General features: G+C 40.4%; 1 protein-coding gene across 9 annotated transcripts in view; it reads left to right on the top strand.

Annotated features, from left to right (window-relative positions):
- TEAD1 (TEA domain transcription factor 1) overlaps nucleotides 1–20,418 on the top strand; it is a 153,695-nt gene that overhangs the window by 76,433 nt on the left and 56,844 nt on the right. The window contains exon 1 of one of the 9 annotated variants that reach the window (XM_068147959.1): nucleotides 2,887–2,975. The exons of the other annotated variants lie outside the window; for them this stretch is intronic. Within the exon in view, the coding sequence (XP_068004060.1) occupies nucleotides 2,909–2,975 (67 nt within the window). The 5' untranslated portion in view covers nucleotides 2,887–2,908. Of the gene's footprint in view, nucleotides 1–2,886; nucleotides 2,976–20,418 lie in introns of those variants that run through there. 9 annotated transcript variants of the gene reach the window in all.

Here is a 20,418-nt window from a genome sequence, read left to right as displayed (position 1 = left end):
TGCTTGATGCTTGTACTTTAGACAAATATACCCATGTGTCCACTCTAGGAGTTTTTTTGTTAGATAGTTATAGCTTCACTAGATCCAGTGTTGGGGCCAGTTCAGTTAAATAAACTTGGTATACCTTTCTTCTCTCCCACCATGGCCCCTTCCCCAGCTGCTTTTGATAATCTCTGCCAGGGTTTCATGGTGCTGGCCATGCTAACCTAGAAGGCAAGGTGGTGTGTCAGCATGGCACAAAAAAATACATTAATAAGCAAGGAGCTCCTTGCTCCAGTGCGTGCTCCTGTGGCAGCTCAGTTCCAGCAGACTATTTTGGTTGCGTTGGAAATATGAGGCCAAGTTCACAGCTAGTGACAGTGTCTAATGGTGCCATATAGAAAAGGTGCAGCAGGGAGGTGTGGTGAGTCCTGTGAGAAATAAACACCAGTCATGCACACTCAGAGAGCTGTGGTTTGTTTTGCTTTGGGGTTGAGAAGCTGCCTTCACCTGAAGAGTGACATAGCTCTGCTGGATGGGGCATTGTACAAGGAAATTAGGAGGCTCTTTCATACTCCCAATCTGGTGAGGAGGGGAGGAAAACCAATTCTGTAGTGCCTGCTTTCTCCTTTGTGCTGCAGTTGCACTATGGATGTCAGAGGCCCTGTATGCTGCCTCTGTCTTCTATGACTTGCAATTCAACTAACTCTAATTATTAAAAAATAAACAAGGCCATAACTGCTTAAGAGCTTTAAATCCCCTAAATGACAGGGAAATAGCCCCTGAACACCACTGAAATAGTCTCTTCTGTGTCCGCCTCTCCTAGCAGCAGATAGAAATCATCATTAGTAGGTCACTCTGACACAGATCCGTTAATGTAAGTGCTACGTTACATTAACAAGCAAGTCAACAATAATATTAGCAATAAATGAGAAATTAAATTCCTACTCATTCATCCCCCTGGGTTTCCCAGGGTGTCTCTTGTGTTTTTCTTGTTTTGATCCAAAGCATTTTGAAACAAGAAGTGTCTTTATTTTGTGTCTTGTGGCGTGATCCCAGCCCATTAAAATGGATGACAGTACTGCTGTTGGCTTCAGCTAGCAATTATTGTAGGAAAGCGCGCATGGTGTGATTCAGAAATTAATAACAACCATATACGCTGATTTTAAAGACAGGATGTAAAATTGAACTTTCCTGCTGAACTGAGTTTAATTCAAACTGGTTTTTTTCCTAACAGTTTTTCCAACAAGACAGATAAAAAACTAATTTGCATAAAATTGACATAGTTTTACTTTTGTGGACCAAGATTGGTACTGAGGGAGCCACCACTGCTAAGCAACAAGAAATGTTTTGTACACACTAAAAACCCTCTAAATGTGAGTGCTCCAAAGCAGAACCTGGAGGGTTTGGCTGCTAACTTTAATGGAAGATGTGGCTGGACCCTCAAATGGCTCAACAGCCAAGACATTTAAATCGTTTTGCCTCTGTTTTCTGTTGATATGTGTAGACTGGAGCTTTGGTTTGTTTATTATTTTTTTTAGACTACAGCTGTAACTTAGTTCCAGTATGTGCTGGAAAATTGCTTATTGGACTCTCCTGATCAGAAATCACTGATTATGGGATATTATCTGTAGTGCTTTTATGATGAATACTACTAAAGGCTGAAGCTACAACCTCATTCCTTTCAGAATAAATGCTCAGAGTAAACCTGTCTTGCTACTGAAATGTTAGTTTCCGTTGCTCTAATTCTTTTGTCTCTGTCTTGCCAAACATATTCACTGAATTGCACTGTGGCCTGATCATTTCTAATTTGACAGCATCTACATCCAAAATGAATCTGCAGTACCTTGTAGGTACAGCTGGTACAGCTTGTATGTAATCAGTTATGGAACATTAAGTATTGCAAATATAACAAGGCAAGGAAGGGGGAAACTCAGATGCTGATCTCTCTCCTGGCACCTGCCTGTAATTAAACACACACAAACCTTCATGAAAAGGAGAGAGGTGCTCAGCCCTGCAGTGAAGGCTGAGGGAATCTTGCAGCACTACTGGAGCATAGTCTGGGTGCTCCTGTTCTCTGCACCTCTGGGCTTTGTCTCACCCTCCTCTGTGTATGTCCAGGAACTGATGAGGATAGTTCTTCGTGTTGCAAAGTAGAAATAAGCTGTGGGCAAATTAGTCTGTCATTTAAACCTTATTTGGAGCATCTAAAGCTCGTAACTAATAGAAACAGGGTATTAAACTAGGTGAGCTACTGAGGTGAAATAGGAGTTCTTATGTTTCCAGGGGAATACATCATATCAAATGCAAAGAACCTTTCCATAATCCTACATTGTAGAGTTCTGGGGATTTCGTTTGGATTGCTGTCTTTCACCAGACTTTCTCTCAGTGTAAGCTTCTTTCTGTCTTCCTTAGCTCTATCAATAAGCATAAATAATGTAAAATAAATATTTATAACATTTAGATATGTAGATTGTAAGTATCATATTTAGTCTTTGCAGCCTTACTCCCAAGGACCTTTTATCCTGTCTATTTTTTCCACAACATATGAATTCAATCATTTTCTTATTCTCAACTCCAACATCTACCTTTGAGTATCATGCTAGTTTTTCAAGCACTTGTATCAATCTAAAATGCCCTTGCTAAAATACTGGCAATCCTATGTCTCCTAGGTTTTGGCATTGTTGCAGTGAGGTCAGCATAACATTTTCCTTGTTGGGTCATGGTGTGCTGACCAGTGTGGAAATTTATGAATTGCTGGAATTGTGATGTCATTTAGTAATAAATTGAAACAAATGTAAAATTTTCATTCAGTTAGAATTTTCCCAGTTTATGATCAACAAAGTTATTGGGACTAGTTAGAAGCAATAAAATAGTTAAATACAGAGGAATATATTGACTTTGTTTCTTGTCCAGTGATTCTGTCTTCATGGGTGATCCTTTGCAACTGCAGCCTCAAGCCTTCCATTCTGGGCATCATGCAATTTATCACTCAGGTTTGTAACATTTTGTTTCAGTACAATTGCTAATCCACTTTGGTCTTGCTTAAATTTACTGACCATTTCTTACAGCTGTTCCAAGTTTTCAGCGAGTCGTAAAAAATTGCACCTAGGTCAGCTACTGTGAGAAAATAGTTGGTGTTTGTTGTTATTTGCCCTAAAAACACAGGCAGAATGTTTCTCACAGGGCTTTTGCTGTATTTTTCATGCTGTGTCTGGAGGTTCATAGATAGTTCAACAATGAGCCCCGCGGTTCTTGGGTTTGCCTCCATATTAAGATGCATCTCCACAAGCAAGCGTTAAGCTCTTTCGTGCCTCAGGTCCAAGACAGTGAACCACACTCAAGTGTACACGTGTGAATTTATAGTATGGGAAACGAGCATCCAATTATGTGCAAGTGGTTTTGAATAAACACAAAAAATTCCTGAAACAGTTAGTCATACTGGGGAGGGCAGTTTGAGTAAAACTTGTTTTGTCCCCTCAACTCCCGTTTTGCTGTTTGTTAAAGCACTGAAAAGCTGTGTTACTCAGCATGTGGTCTGTGGATGTCTGGAGGTCCATAAAACATCAAATGACTTTGTGAGAGGACTGTATGTTTCAAAAACTGAAACAGTCCTGTCCATGCTAATGTTCCCATTCTTGTAAGTAAGCAAAAAAATGTGAGGAAATAAAAGCGGCAAGTGATGATTTGATTTTCAGCTCTACATTTTATTAGGAGATAGCAGTGAGAATCTTTGTGTCAGCACTGCACAAAATGCTCCAGGATTGTTTTCAAGAAGTCTGTTTTTCCCTTGGTGCTGCAGGACTGGGGAATTTTGCTCTGTGGAAGCCAGGGCAGCCTTACGTATGCTGTGTGCTTCTGTTGCTCCTCTCAAAAAGGAGAGCAGCAAACCTGGACAAGATTCAAAGAGGGTGACAAGGAGGATCAAAGAATTTCCCTCTGAACAGTTTCAGCACAGACAATGACTCAGTGGACTGCACCTCTACTTCAAAAGAGGTGACTAAAGGGGGAGAGGGTCAGAGTCTGTAAAATAAAGTTGCACTGAAAGGGTGAATGAGCAGCAGCAATTTAAAGTTTAGATGACAGGGTCAAAACAAAAGGCAATAACTCTCCATACAAGACACAGTTCAATTATGAAACTCTGGAGGATATAGTGGAAGCAAAATGGTTATGTAGGGTCAGAAATCAAATGGACAGTGTTATATCCAGAGGCACTGCTTCTGGCTCCAGACACTGTTTTTCTGCAAGTTACTTGAATTTGAGAGAAATCTCTTGAGCCATCTGCACGTTCAACCTCTGTTACTCATGGGTGAGACACTGGACTTGCCAGGGTTTGGCCAGGCCTAGCACCCCATCTCACACGTGTAGGACCATGTTGCTCTTCAGTGGTTTTTCTTGTGCAACCAGTGGTCTCCGTGCTCCTGATCGTCTCCCTGTTTGATGTTCCTTGTGATCCTCATGCCTGTTGGTTTTCTCCCAGCCCAGGCTTCCTCTCTTTGAGATTAGAGATGGTGATGCTGGGGCACGTTCCCTGTTCTTTAAGGGTGTTTGGGAGGAAATTCATTTTTTTACAGAGAAGCAGCACACTGTATAGATGTCAATAGGGCTCTGGCAGCGTTTGAATTGCTTTGATTTGCCCGCCCCTATGTGTGCCAAAATTTATTTTAAAAGAGGAAAATACTGGTTACTTTATCTGGCACAGCTGTCAGGCTATTCTTTTGTCTCTGCTGTGCCTTTCTTCTGCCCATTTAATCTACCTGTTGTCTCTGATTTTCTGTGCTAAGCAAGGTCTTTGAGAAACTGTGTTTTTAAACACCCAGAACCCTGGAATTGAGACCTCAAAGTAACTGCAAATATTGCAAATAATAAATAGCATTATAGTTATGTAATTATAATGTGATACTAATTCCTTTGAAGCGTGCCATTGTGTCAACCTGAGAGTAGGCTGTGATTAGAGCAGTTCATTTTGCAACTGCTGTGTCATCAGGAGATTTTCAGATGACGTTTACAATAAAGGGAAACTCGACCATGAAACAAACGGGCAATTATTGAATATGCTAATTTTTTGCCTTCTGTTTACAGTACACTGGCTGCAGTAATGATCTTAGCTTTTACAAACCATTTGTTTTGGACTCAGTTTTGCCTTTTTTTCCCTAGAGTACACTCCAGACAACATTCATATGAATGACAGTATGTGCAACCAAAGCAGAATTACCCGAGGCTTGTGAAGAGAGATGCTGGGTATCGCATGGTCTGCTGGCTTGTTACCTTGCTGAAGCACTGACAATATGATTGCCCTGCAGTACTCTAAGCTAATTTTTCGTTATGTTAACCACTGCATAGTCACAAGGAGGAGGTGGTTTCTGTCTCAAAAAACTCACTGTTGCAGAAAAGAGAAAAAGTTGGTATTACAGGAAAGATACAGGAAGCCAGAAGTGTTTGATGATGCGGGATCACAACATATCAGCCACCTTCCTCCTGTGAGAGGATGGTTATTTAGTGGAGATCACACACAGCTGGCTTGAAACAACAGCCTCAGCAGCAGCAGGAGAACAGCGGCAAAGTCCTGTTACTGGTACGAGTGCCAGAAGACAGACATTACTTCAGTCTGTGCTACAGGTCTGTCAGAGTAACAAGCACAGCAATTATGGTCTGCAGCAGAATCTCTTAGGAGCTATTTTTAGATTTAACCTATGTTTCTGTATGTAGAAGTTGAGTTCTGCCCCCCATAAATTCATGAAGAAGCTTTCTGAGAACTGGTCTGCTGCATTCCTGGGGCAAGAGAGGATGATGGGACCTGTCAAAAACAGTAATGTTGCCTCCTCAAAAGGGTGGTTGCTACTCAGTAGAGGGTCAGCAAGATAAAAACCAGTCTTAGCAAATCAAAGATCTGCAGGGAACATTTCTGTAAACACAGCCATAACATTTGCTGTAATGTGGTGCTTGGAAAACATGCTTGTCTGGTTTATCTTACTTTTCACCTGATCTTGGCTCTCACAGCAGCTGAGAGGTGGCAAAATCTCATCTATCTTGAAAATTAGAATGTGCTTTAGTGTTACTTGCAATTGATCTAATTAGATAAGTACATTTAGGGTTTATAATTAAACTTGAAATGCACCTATAATTATGGATATTTCTTTTTTTTATCTCCAGGGATTTAACTTGTGCAAAATTAAGCAGGAAGTCACCTCTTCTGTATAGGCAAGATCTGCATGAATCCAAAAGTGTTTGGATATATTTCTGTGAATAAGTCTAGGGAGACAACTTCATTGCCTTAGACTTAGAATAGATTTCACTGATTTGCTCTGATCTACCTTCAAAACAATGTTTGTTATGCTAAGCGGAAATCATGCAGGCTATACACATCTGTCTTGCAGAACATCATCCAGATGATACAGCAGTTCAACATCATCAACCTCATGGGTTAATTTGCAGCACGCTTTTTAAAACTTTGACACTGTCTGTGAATAAAATCAGCATTCACCAGCTTTTGTACAGAGTTACATGGGAGCATGATTTGAAATCTCAACTGATTTCAAAGCTACTGAGGTCTCCTTTTTCTTTAAGCAGAGATTAGAAGGTACTAGATTCCCTTCTGCCCTTGCACACAGCATCTAAATTGTCAATAACCAGGTACATTTTAATGACTATTTTAATCAAATGTATGAGACAAAATATATCACAAAGTGATTGCGTTTGGTTCCGGATTGTTATTTAGTTGCAATTATTTTTCTGGTTCTAGTGTCTTTCCTGGATGATGATCAGTGACAAATGAGACCTTGAGGTGTAATCCTATCTTGAAGCCCATGGGGATGCCTGACCCGATGTTGGTTTTGTCAGAAAGCAGAGAGCATGACATTCATGGACTCACAAGTTTGTAATCATCTTATCTAGCCAAGACCTGGAAATGAATTTCTAGCTTGACCAAAATCATAGCTCCTCTTTACTTGGTAGGGAGCTGTTATTTCCTCACTAACTTGTACGTGTGGGGATTGTGTCTAAAATCTGTGGAGTCTGACAAACACTTTAGAACTGATCCTCCTCAGACAGATCCCAGGCTTACATCAGCTTGACTTGGCTCCCATTTGATAAAATTGCTCCATACTTAAACCAGAAGAACTGGTATGAGATGCTCAGTGATTTTGTGGAAACTTACACAGGGTTATTTTCTTGCTGTATAGTTTTTCCTAGATTTTCAGAACTTTCAATACAGTTTTTCATACAGAATATAAGTATGGATTCTTTTTTACATCATTATTTCTGGAGGAAAACCCCCAACACTTCAAAGATATCATGAGCTCTGTAATTTTTTGACTTATTTAATATCTAGCTTTAGATAGGTCATTCTTAATTAATAGTTCTGTTATGTTTAAGATCCAAGAGCAGCATTTAAATTCAGGGTTTGCAGAATGGGCTTTGACATAAAATTTCTTCCTTTCAGCATTAGTGGAATTGATTGATGCCTTTGTTTAGCAGAAAGATTGCTACATGAATACAAAGACAGCACATTTCTTATTCTGTTTGAGGTGCATCTCATACCATTTTGCTGTTAAGCGTATAGTTCGGAAGATCTGGAATGGTAGAGCCCTTACATCCATCATCTTGGGCCAAGTACAGCAGAGGTATTTTCCTTATGTTTCTGTGGCAGATGACCCTCTGTTTGGACCACCAAGAGCTTTCACACAGATCCAGTGTCAGTTTTCTTTCAGCCTGGTGAGTTTTACTGGGTCAGAACTAGAAAGTCTGTGAAATAAGTCACTCTGTAAAAGAAATCAAATGGAGGTGCCGAGTGGTGTATCAGTTGCAGTCTGAAGGACTGACTTTGTTTTCTTTGGGTTTTGTGTAACTGTGGAAACTCCAACTCAAAAAGGTTGTTACAGGGAAAGTTAAAGAATATAATTTCTAGATGGAACTAAAATGCCACTTTGTGAAGATAAAATCTGTTGCTATGTGCAGGGAGAGGAAGCATTCTGGCAGGTGTGTGAGCTGGTGGTGGAGGATGGACCAGCCCCGCTTCTGCACTGTCTCAGTAACTCCATAGATGGTAGAGAAAAATGTTAACGATAGCTGAACTTAAAGCTGGTTTGCTATTCTGCTGCCAATATATCCTACTGTTGGACACACAAGTACTGAAATTATGCATTCTTGGTCCCATGGCGTCTGGCTGGAACAATTGCAGTGCTTGTTCTGTGATGGGCACGTTGTTAGACAGCAGAGTCTGTCAATGCAGTCAGCTGAGCTCTATGTCCGTGCTGTTCTTTAGGCACTTTATTTTATAGTTGCGCATACAGAAGGCGATTGAATCAATTAGCTCCTTGTCTGGTGAACAGGGCACAGCTTTCCAGAAGAGCTGCAAGGGTGTGTCTGAGAGTGAGACAAGCTGCAGATTTCTCTTGGGCAGTGCGTGGGCTGGTTTCAAGTTACTCTGTGTTTTATTGTCTCCTGTTTGTTGAACCTCGGTTTCAAATGATTGCACTTGTTCACTGTGCTTCTTAAGTTCTTCAAGACCCCCCCCAATCCAACACAAGGAAGTACATGTATGCTGTATCTTCTATAAGGCCAAGAGTGTGGATGGGGAGCCAAATACATACATTGTTACACTGATACACACAGCATAGATCGAGGTGCTAGGCAAGAAAAATAATAATCTATTGACTGTGTGTCTTGGATTAGAGAGTTTACCTTCACTACATTATTCTTCAGAGAACAGTGATATTCTTGATGATTACTCTTGTATTTTGTAACAAATGGGAGCCAATTTAGTAGGAAGTACTGCAACATTTTACATTCTGTAGTTTTATCATACTTGTCTTACACTGGAGCACCCTCCCCCACCCCCCACCATTGTGTTAAATGTACATCGAAGGAAAGGTCATCTTGACAAATGTATTCTGCAAATCAGACAAAGCTGCAGTGAGTTTGACATTGATAATAGATTAGCTGGATCAACCTTGAAATAAGGAAATCCACTTTGCTCTTTTTAAATTTCATTTGGCTCAGCACGCTGAGCAAAGGCTGAGAACTATGTCCTACTTTATCTGCAACATCTGATGTAAAGCTTTAAAAGTGTGTGCAGATTCTTGATGTTCAAATGCTCTTTATTAATTTGACCTCTCTCAGTGAAGGCTGCAACTCTTATTTAAAAATATCAGCTAGAGAGGTGTTGCTAATAACTTCCTGTAAGAGTAGATTCATAGGTTGAACATATGACGAGCAAGAGATTATTTCCCTCCTCTGGTGCTGAAAGTGCCCTGAGAGCCTTTGGATGAAAGATACTCCAGTGAGATGAACCATTTTTCCTGTGTCATGATCATTGTTATCCTCCAATTAAAGAACAGCCAACAAAGACTATTCAAAACAATATTTCTGTCCCTGGCAACTGTGAAAGAGGAGCTTCACCTACCTCTTCAGTTGTCTGTCACCAGAATTCCAAACACTGAAGACAAGACAGAGAATTCCTATACTAGCCAGTATAGAAAAATGTGTTCATTTTTGAAGCAAAGGTGCTTTCTTTAGACATATTGGTTTCAAAACTCTTATGCTGTATTTTCTCTTTTTAATTAACCACCAGGTTGGGGTTTTTTTCTGTTTTCCTAATAAAATTTGCATTCATTTTCTAACATGAAAAATGGTTCATGTTTCTTATCTGTTTGAAATAATAAGCTCATAGAGTTGGTGTACAAATAGCTTTCCCTGCCATCACCCATTTTTCCCCAGGTACGATAAGGTTACTTGCCAGTTTTCTGCTTCCGAATTGCAGAGATTTGTCTGTGCCCTAAGATGTTGTTTTAAGGGTATGCTTCCTTAACTCAAATCTGGGTATTATCCAAACCCTGATTGTCAAAGTAGCTGGAGACTTCTTTTTATAAAACAACAATAAAATGCAAGGGTGCATTTGATACCTTTGTGTTAAGACTAAAGGATATGATGCCGACATTTTAAGTTCTGCTGTAAGCATCTTTAAATAAATGAAATAAATTTGTGAGGCTACTTTTTTTTTTCTTGTTTAATTGGTAATGGATCACTTAATGAGCTTAAGGTTATTTATTTGAAACAGAATAAATGTGAAGTTGTACCGAAGACATCAAGCTGCATTCCTGGTGAGACTTTCCTAAAGCAATCAAGTTTTCTTCTGCTTCTTGCATTAATCATTAATAACTATGTTGTTGTCACAGCTCCAAAACTTTTCTATTGATACTTCAATCATTTTTAAAGATCTTGAATGTTCGACATGTATTAAAGTAACCTTTTGCACTCTATTAAAATTTAAGAACTACCAGAGTTTTAGTGAATGCCCAAGCAACTGGATCATGAAAGCATTACCTTGTGCCAAGGGCATGATGCAGAGCACTGATTCCTTTTTAACAAATAATAAGAAGTTTGACTTTTCATTTACACATTCTGCCAATTGCTAACAAGTTTCCATCTTGTTCAAACACTGGATTGATCCTAAGAAATTGAAAATATTGATTTAACCCTCTGCCTGATTTGTGCTGTGGGCACCTGCTAGTACAGTCTTAGCACATTACAATTGCTTGGCCGTAATTCCTCAGGGGACCACTAATAACTACCACATTTGTCTTTTCATCTTCTGAAATTATGCTAGCAGTTGTCCAAGTCAATTGTGATTCATTTGATACTGCTCTCCTTCAAGACATATTGCAACCAAATAGACTTGCTCACCAGTAATATATCTGATGACATAGTTAGTTCTAGTTAATTGACAGAATGATTCAGGCTTTTATGGATAGCATTAATTGGTCCCTGGTGTCCATGCAATAATTGACCAGACAGTGTAGGCTACATTAGCTTCTCATCCAGTCAGAATAGTGGTAAGATGAGGTAAATGTGGTACAAATGATAAAATGGCTATATTTTAAATCAAACATTTATAAACTATAGAAGTGGGAGATTGTGGCATCAAGAGGGTCTGAATAATGGGAACACATAAATGTCCACATTCGAGGTTGTGTTTTCTTTTTTTCCCCCACCCAATTAACACATGTGGTAAGTCACATTTAGATGCCTTAATGGACTCTGTTTGAATCGTGGTTTAATGTGTAAAGCAAAGTAGATGGAAGGGCTGCTTGTGGTGTTTCAGCTTCTGCGTACAATTTTTAAACCTGGTGTTATGTGTTACAAGGAAATTAAAGGTGAGGCAGCTCCATTTACAGTAGAACACAGAATCACAGAATGTTAGATCCTTCTTTTTCCTTCAAAGAAAAGGAGAGGACTTGTGGAAGTGTGTTGGCATATTCTGGGTGTATAAGAAATTCAGAGTCTGTGCTTAAATAAAAAGTGTAATTTCTTAGAAAAAGTGAGATCAACAGGAAAAATGACATCAATACAATGCTGACTTGCCACAGCCATTCTGGAAGAGGAATCATCCAGTGATTTTTCACCTCCTACTTTTCTTTCTCTCTGTGTTGTGTAAGAAAACCAGAAAGATAAGCCAGAAGTGCCTTCTGGGTGTGACTGTTAAAACTCCCAGGTTTAGGGGAATGTAACTGAAGACAGTCATAGAATATCTTGAGCTGGAAGGGATCCATAAGGATCATCAAGTCCAACTCCCTGATCCTCACAGACTACCTAAAATGAAACCATATGAGTCAAAGTAAATAACACTACTGGTACTGTGGGGTTTTTGAGTTTGGGCTGATTCAGGAATATTTGTGTTACAGGCCCATCACATGGTTTATGGTTTGTCTATCACCTGGTGCTGTCTTATAGGTGTAGATTTTTACGTCATACGGGAAGAAAGTATGAAATATGAATCTTCTGGCAAAAAGAGAATGGGTGGAAGGTCCCTCCTGTTAGTATATTTTCCAGCTCATTGCCCAGTTTCGTTTTGAGTGCCTCAACACGGGACATTTCTTTGATCCTGTTTTAAATCTGGAAGGTATTTTCTTGCTTAATATTTAAACTTTGCCTTAAGTGAAAATCTGTGTATACTCTCACATATCAGGTCAAAAACAAACCAACCGACCAACCTCTTTCTTCTCCTGTCTTTATGTAACTGAGATGTCTTGTTTCATGCTGCAGCCTGCAGCTCTCTTGCCTGTGCCCTTGCTGCAGCTCCTGGCCCCTGTGCTGCTCTTCACCACCTCTCTCCGTCAGCCTCTTTCACTGCCCCCCACCCCTGCAGCGGGTACGTCCTGCTGCACGCTCCACTTATGAGTGCAGTGTGCCGCTGGGCCTGGCCCACAAACCTCTCCACATACAACACCTGCAATCCTCTAGATTACAGCTTTCTGAAGCACACACGAAGCACTTTTACTGTGATTTGTAGGAAATGAGTATGTCGATAATGGGTAGGGTGCGCTGCTTTGGGAATAGTCTCTACCCATAATACAGAGATTGCTGTATTAATAGAGGATGCCAGCCATCATCAGCTTTGATCACTTTATTCACTTGGTACACCCCTTTTCAATACCCTGTCCCTTTTGCTTAAATCTTTTTAAATTGCAAAGTCGTCACAACATAGATCATGCATTTCTTCTGCTTCTAGCTCTTACAGGGTAGTGCCAAGAACAAACAATATAAACAGTCACTGCCCTGCTTTAATTTTTATGAATTGTTGAATGTCCTGAGCTCCCACTGATTTCAGTCTGCTAGCAGGAATTGAGGGCATTCAGAGATTGCTGCAAAACTCAGCCTTTACACTATGTACATGCTGATTGCAATGTCTCCACTTTGTTGTAACTTCTTCACAAATCAATCTTTCCAATCTCCTAGTAATTTACTACTCTCTCAGATGCCTTCAGCATGCTGTTTTGTGGTTTGTTGGGTTTTTTTTTTCTTAACTGAAACTTGCATTTGCATTGCAGGTTGTGTGGATTGGCAAAGGAAAAATGGGAAAATCTTGACCAAAGAAAGCATTTTGGAAATGTGTCCATTTCTTGTGAATTGAGTCCATTTCTTCTTAGGGATTGAATCACTTTTGAATGAGACTGTTCCTAGATGAAGTGACATAGTTTCTTTGTTGGTGGAAAAAGTGTTGGGTGTTTGTACTTCAGGCCTGTTCCTACACAGCTCAATAGGCATTTCTGCCTTGTAGGCTGTAAGCACATACAATACTTTAGTTTAGTGTAATCTTGGGAATACAAGAGGCATTCTGTTTTGATAGGTCACTTTACTTTCAAAATACTGATTTTTGTGCAAAAGGATGCTATTTCTGGATAAAGAACCCTGTCGCTGGTTAGGTCAAATTTAATGTGATCTGTTATTGGATGTATTGAATTTTATGTTGTAGAAAGCAATGCTGAACTTTCAGGCCAATGATTTCTAATTAGCCTGGTATTGAATGCTGGATGGTTTTATTTCCCACATTTGAGGAAAAAGAAAAGACATTTATGTGAAAGAAAACAGGATTTTCAAAAAAATACATGTTCTATTTTATGACAGCAATTAAAAAATATGTGTATATAAAATCAAGCTCTTCGCTTCATACATACCTTGAAGTGCTAATGACAACTTCAGTGAAATCTTTCCATTTCCAAAGGACGTGAATGACCTTAAGGGAGCTCAAGCACAGGTATTAACTTTGTGTAAATTATATAAATTGCACTAATTATAACCTTCTCAAGTTAGAATATTAGAATATGTTAGAATCTATTATAATAGCTTATATTACTTGGTGCAATTTACTCCTTCTTAAACTGGACAAACATTTGTTTAGTCTTATGAAGTTATAAGGTCAACAATCAGTCAGCAATTTTACTTCATCCATAAACATTTTTTGCATTGTGAAATATTAATAATATCGGTGAAATCCTAAACTTTTCTAAACCCAAGGGCAGCAGGAGCTCTGTGTTATGAACCATCAGTGATATGGAATTGGGACTGAATTTATTATTTTTGTCTAGCATAATGTCTCCAGCATAAAGAGCTTTATCCCATGTTTCTGTTATGTCCTTTGCTCAAGCACTGCCACGAAAGAACAAGTTTAGAAGAGATAATATTTTTGTAGATGTCTGCTTGTCTTTTATACCCAGTCACTTCTGCAAATCCTTTGCTCAGTGTTAACAAAATTGGAGAGGTGATGATCTTTAGGAAAGCTTTTTGGAAACTCTCTTCTCCCAGGCAACCAGCACCAGAACAAGGGAACACAGTCTCAAGCTGCAGTAGGGGAGGTTTAGACTCGAGGTGAGGAGAAAGTTCTTCACCGAGCGAGTCGTTCGTCATTGGAATAGGCTGCCCAGGGAGGTGGTGGAGTCGCCGTCCCTGGAGGTGTTCAAGAGGAGATTGGACATGGCACTTGGTGCCATGGTCTAGTCATGGGGTCTGTGTTGATAGGTTGGACTTGATGATCCTCGAGGTCTCTTCCAACCTTAGTTATACTGTGATACTGTAACTCCCTGGAAAACAGGGAAACAGGTAGATGGGGGAGAGACCCTACGAGCATCTTGCAAGGGAAAGGCTGGTAGTCTCTGGGAGGTAAGGCACGAGGATCCATGCAGAAGTTCATTGTTGGGACCCAGATCCGTGTGAAAGCAGGCTTCCTTGGTTCTGCTGCTCACAAAAGTACTTGTTCAAACCTCCTGTTGGCAGCAGCAGAAGGACAACTCTTAATTAAAGAGATAACTCTGGCAGCATGGACTATGGGAGGAAGATAAAAGTCATTGACAGAGACTAAGAAAAGGTGTTTTGAAGTGTGAGACCTTGATCCTGCTGCAGCATGGTCCTCCTGTGCCGCCCCTGCACACCACCATGTGCCTGCCTGGTAGACATAGATCAGACTGGCTGCATTCTCTCTTGTGTGAATACCTGGATATTTATACGTCTCTCTTGACAGGCAGGCAGGAGCTTTTGGGGGGCTTGCTTGGGGAGGTGCAGAAAAAAAATAATGGACTGAGATCTGATTTCTGTGGAGATACTTTATCACATGCACTAGTTAAAGTATTTATGATGCAAGTAATTCAGCAAGTGATTCAGGCATAAAAGTTTGTAAACTACTTTTTAGAGCTGCCAAGGCTGTTTAGCTCATTTTCACCCCTGAAAAACTTACTTCTGACATCTTCACTTGTTTGTTTGGGATTTTTTTGATCTGGAGAATAAAAAAGAGCCCTTTGTCTAGGTAAGAATGGGAAAAGATGCAAACAAAAGCCTGCCCTAATGGCAGATGTTACAATACAAAATAAATACTGGAACAGAAAGGGCTGAGTTACTGAATTTAAAAAACTTCAGCAAATTGGCTTACATTTTAATTGAAGTCTTTAATTAATCTTGTGGAAATGAAAAGGTGGAGAAGCCAGAATGATTGTTTCAGAAGCACTGTAATGACACTTTTGTTTTCAATGTATTAACTTGGATTCTCTGATAATACTGTAATTTCAAGAACCAACAGGTGCAGTTTCTGGATGAGTTTCTTTAGCTAGAAGTGAGTGCCATGATGACTCAGGCAGTTCAGCTTTAATTATGATACTACCCTGTATAGATTTGCAAAGGGACTTGTCCATATTGACTTGTCTTAAGTTTATGGAAATCAATGTGTTGGCTATTTCCTGTCTCATCAAATGCATACTCTGCACTTGAGTCTTCAGTGATTTGTAGCAGTTGATGTAGCAGAGGTTCAGTTCTTCTCAATGTAGGGCACGAGAGTTTCTGAGGGACCATATTGTGTTACTCACATCTAAGTTTCTTTCAGAAAATAGACATAATGGACAAGATCTTATGTGATAAAACTAGCATACAGTAATTTTGGTTGGAGTCAGCATGGTGCCCTTCTCAGCCTTCATTCTGCTATGCATACCTCAGAAATTTTGTAGCCATAGAAGAGGGGAATTTCTTTAGCTGGAGTGAGGGGTTCCAGCGTGCCCCTATTTCCTCAACAGACTTCCTGTTTCAGTCTGAGTTTGAGCAAAACTGGGTCTTTCACTCTCACTCAAGATCTTGTGGCTGATACGCTTCCAGTTGTGAGTCAGAAGAGGCAGCTCTGCTTTGGACTCAACATCTCCCATTTAGTTTTCATCTTCAGGGAAAGATTCAAGTTAAAATCATTTAACAAAAGACCTGCTTTGAGACACGGCTTTCACCATAAAAAAAAATCATTGTGGACTGTACAGCATCAGCCTTCTGATAGTTCCATCTTTTATCTTCTTTTCAGCACCAGGGTGCTGGACCTTTGCATAAATTCTGTGTTTCCTTTTTTGAAAGCAAATCCAGTCTGGAACAGAATTCACACATGAGACTTTCTGGCTTTAATTCTCCTACCACACATGTTTCAATGACAGTTACTTTTTAAAGCTTGTTTGCATTCAGGTGATAATGTACTTTAGTATGGTTGGGGAAATGAGAAACTTCACACATGGCATCTGGAAATCCTTGTGGCTCACTACCCTCCTTGACAGCAATAATATGGCTATAAATTTCCCCCAACAGAAATCAAAGCTGCCTCACAGCCATACCAGAAACAGCCTTCCATTTTCTTTTAAATGAATGTGTTGTTTTAGATCTCAGCTTTTTAATAACTTCATATAAACATTTGTGAGCCTCAGAGGTAATTCAGTATATTTTTTACTTCTTGTTCTTACGTCATAGAATCATTTAGATTGGAAAAGATCCTTAAGATCAAGTCCAACCATTAACCTAACACTATCAAGTCCTCCAGTTCTTATGGAAAATCAGCCTATGGCTCAATTTAGTGTCTGGAGGGGTGGCTGCTGACTTATTCATATGCATCTCACAAAAGGAGAAAGGGATGTCACTCACTAGCACTCTGGGTAAGTCTGTAGCACTAATTTAATCTCTTTGTGCTTATGTTCTAGCTATGCCTGTTGTCGGGTAAAATTTCTTTGGCTGACTCAATGACCATTTCTTTGTCTTTTAATAGCTAAAACCTAGTCTGTGCTAAAATGTTGCTACTGCTGTGTTTGCCAGGTTCAGGATGGGTTTGCCAGTTGCCTCAGTGAAAATGTCTTAATGACTGGTATATGTATTATAAAAAGATCAAAATATTGTAGAGCACTTGGACATTTGTACAACTAAGAAACTGGGTGCCAGGTGGACTTGGCAGAAGTTTAGGAACAGTGTAGTACCGTGTACACTGCCTGTGTTCAAGCAAAGTACCGAGTGACTACACTTGTGCTTGCGTAGGCAGAGAGACCTGTGACTTGGGAAGGGCATGCTGATCACATTGGCACTGATCTGAAATATTCAAGGGGACTGATCTGAAATCAGATCAGTGTCAGGAGAGAGAAATCAACTATACAGTATTTAACACTTTAAACCCTTTATTTATTTGTTGCTCTCTACAACTACCTGAAGGGAGGTTGTAGATAGGTGGGGGCTGGTCTCTTCTCCCAGGCAATGAGCACCAGAACAAGAGGACACAGTCTCAAGCTGCACCAGGGGAGGTTTAGGCTGGATGTTAGGAAGAAATTCTTCATAGAGAGAATGATTGCCCATTGGAATGGGCTGCCCGGGGAGGTGGTGGAGTCGCCATCACTGGAGGTGTTTAGGAAGACATTTGATGGGGTGCTTGGTGCCATGGTTTAGTTGATTAGATGGTGCTGGATGATGGGTTGGAGGCGATGATCTTGAAGGTCTCTTCCAACCTGGTTTATTCTATTCTATTCAACTGCTCACTGCTGAAGCTCAGGACTGCTTCCTTGTCCCATACTGGAGTTCTCCATGTGTCAAGATGCAGCCAGCCACTGGCCATGTTATAAGGAAGATGAAGGAATCTTGTTCAAGGCTTTGCCCGTTAGGAAATAGCATCTGCAAAATAACCTGCCCATGGTGTGCAACAGCCTGTATGTTCACTAGGGGAGAGTCAGTACAGTATGGGCTGGGCAGAAGAGCAGTGAACTTTAAATCTGGACCAATATGGGATGGAGAGTTATTCTGGAAACCACTGAAGAAGAGGAAGGGTTGGTATTACTCGTCTTTACTGTCAGAGGAGAGAGAGAGGGAGAAGGCAGCAGAGGAGTGAAAACTGCATGAGTATCTGAAAACTACAGATTACTGTATCAGCAGATTAGACTAAACAGGTGATAAAATCATATGAGCAAATGGAGAGCTTGGTTAGTGTAGAAATCTCTGAGTGACATAAAAGTTGAATACAGTTCCAGGTCTGTGTGTATTTAAGCTTTGCTACATGAGGCTGCCATGCTCACAGTTCCTGCCTTTGCACCCATTGTGGGTCTAGTGATGTTAGCTGTGAGCATGCACTGGGACATATTTCCCCTGATTTGTCCTAGTGCCAGCCCTGGGCCCATAGTCCCCAGTGAAGCATGTTGGAGCTGGGAAGCAAAGTCTTTCTGTTCTTCATGAAATGTCATTGTTGCTGTTAGAAGTAGAAGCTACTGACAGTTGAGGCTGTCCAGTAGAATAGCCATGTTTGCATGGATGTGGGTGTAGGAGGGGGAGGTACATCAAGTAGAGTGGGATTGATCTTTTATGTGCCTTTTTCACCAAAAATTTGAGAGAGCAGACCTCCATAATAGGCACAAACTGTGAAGAGAGTATGCGGCCTGAATGTGGCAGAACTGTGGCTGGAAGCCCAGTCTCTTCTCCCAGTCCCACATTAACAGTACTCAGCCACAAAAGAACCTGGCTGTAAAGTTTCTCTCCTACTGCATCAGGCCTAAAGCAAGTGGGATTAAGAATTGCACATGAAACTGTGTGCACTCCATTACTCATTTATCCAAAACAAATAAAAGGTTTTCAAATGTATCCTTTTTGGATAAATGTTATGTCAAGGCATCAACGGGGAAGCAAAAGTAGTGATTTACTATGGAAACAAATAAATGGTAGAAATACTATAAATAACTCTAATTTTATTTTGGTTCTTTGACATGTCCTAAACCTTAAAAGGTATTTTTAAGAGAGCCCTCCATCATCCAAAGCAACCACTCTAAGTAAATTTATAGCAAAAATTAGCAACATTAGGACTCTACTGGATTTGGCAGATACACAAACCAAAATTTTCTTAGGATTCTCCAAGATAAAGCTGCAGATTTTGAAAGGCACAAGTAGGTGTTTTAATGAGATCAGCAACATGGTATTTACACTGCTTAGCATGTCTGTGAACTGCTGGAATTGCTGGAGGCTGTGGAGCCTGGAAGACAGGGACAGGAGGAGTCAAGCAAGCATTTTTCACTCTGATGAATGAGTAGGTTATGAGGAACACTTCCAAATTTAAACAAAATGTGTTATGGCACAGTATTATTTGATTACTCAGCTCTTCGTTGCTGTCTCATATCTGAGCTTCAAAATAGGCTGTTGTGTTCTCATACCTGACTTCAAGATGACATTAATGTTTCCTTTTCTCCCTTGGGCTGATGTCCCAGGGATCCTTCGGAAGTGCAGGGATGTTGTTCGCCACTTTAACTCAAACACCAGTGGTCCAGATGGGATCAGCAGTGAGGAACTGATCTGGACAGGTCTGTATCACTTCTGGAAGCATGGACAGGTCTTTCTTCAGGCTGAAAATGAGTTAAAGGAGTCCAAATTTTAAGCATGGTTTGAAACTGGGTTTGCAAGGAATGATTTACCCTGTAGCTTGAGTATGTTTTGGGTCTCTCTCGTGGCTTCATAATTGGAGGGAAATATTTATTGTACTATAGCTCAAATGACATTGTTAGCCATAAAGTCTCCACAAAATGTTACTTGGTGCTCATGAAATAACTTGGAAACCAAGGTTAGTGTTGGATTTATACCAAGCTCTTTCGTATGCCAGTCAAATGTTTCTCCACTTGGCCCATCTGCTGTCAAAAGCTGTCATCTAACACAAACTGAGTCCAAGTACCCTGGACATAATGCAGATTTAAATACCTCTTTGCACCTGCTGTGAAAATAAAGCATCTTAACTGCATGGGACACAGATAGCAAATAATTCATAAGCTAAATAAACAGGTTTTGCAAAGAACTGCATGAAATGCCAGTGCAGGGTCTGTGGAGCTGAAAATGAAGGCAGCTCATGGGGTCCTCCCTTGCATGCAGATGAGTGTGCCCTCTCTGGAAGCCATATGGTGGGACCCAATCCCCAGCTGCAGGCTCTGGCACTGGCCTCGTTTATACAGACTGGATCTGGCCAGAACCCCCATCTCAGAGTGAGAAGTGACCTGCTCTCTTAAAATCTCATTATAGTAAATGCTGGGTAGAGAAATCATGTCACAGCTTTTCCTGTTTGTAATGTCGTCAGTGGAAGAAATTTACCTCCTTAATGCCTCAGCTTTGCTTTCTCTTGATGTTGCTTTAGGGCACAGTGGAATCTATCACCAGTCACCGTTAAAATGGGTGAGGGATTCAGAAACTTACTTGGCAGTATGCAGATGTATTTTAAAATGTGCTGGATCTTGTGGAGTCTGCTGGCTGTCTGCAAATTGAATGTGTGAGGCTTGCAGAGAGGAGGACCTCCATTTCTTTTGCAACTCCTTTGACTGGTAAATCTTGATTAGCCCTCTGCAGGAGTAAGGGGAGATGATGGCCCATGAA

The sequence above is a fragment of the Melanerpes formicivorus genome, unplaced genomic scaffold (genome assembly GCF_026170545.1).
Source record: "Melanerpes formicivorus ecotype bairdi unplaced genomic scaffold, bMelFor1.0.p_v2 SCAF_16, whole genome shotgun sequence".
Lineage (NCBI taxonomy): Eukaryota > Metazoa > Chordata > Aves > Piciformes > Picidae > Melanerpes > Melanerpes formicivorus.
Note: the sequence above shows the minus strand (reverse complement) of the source record. Positions and strands in the feature narration are given on the sequence as shown.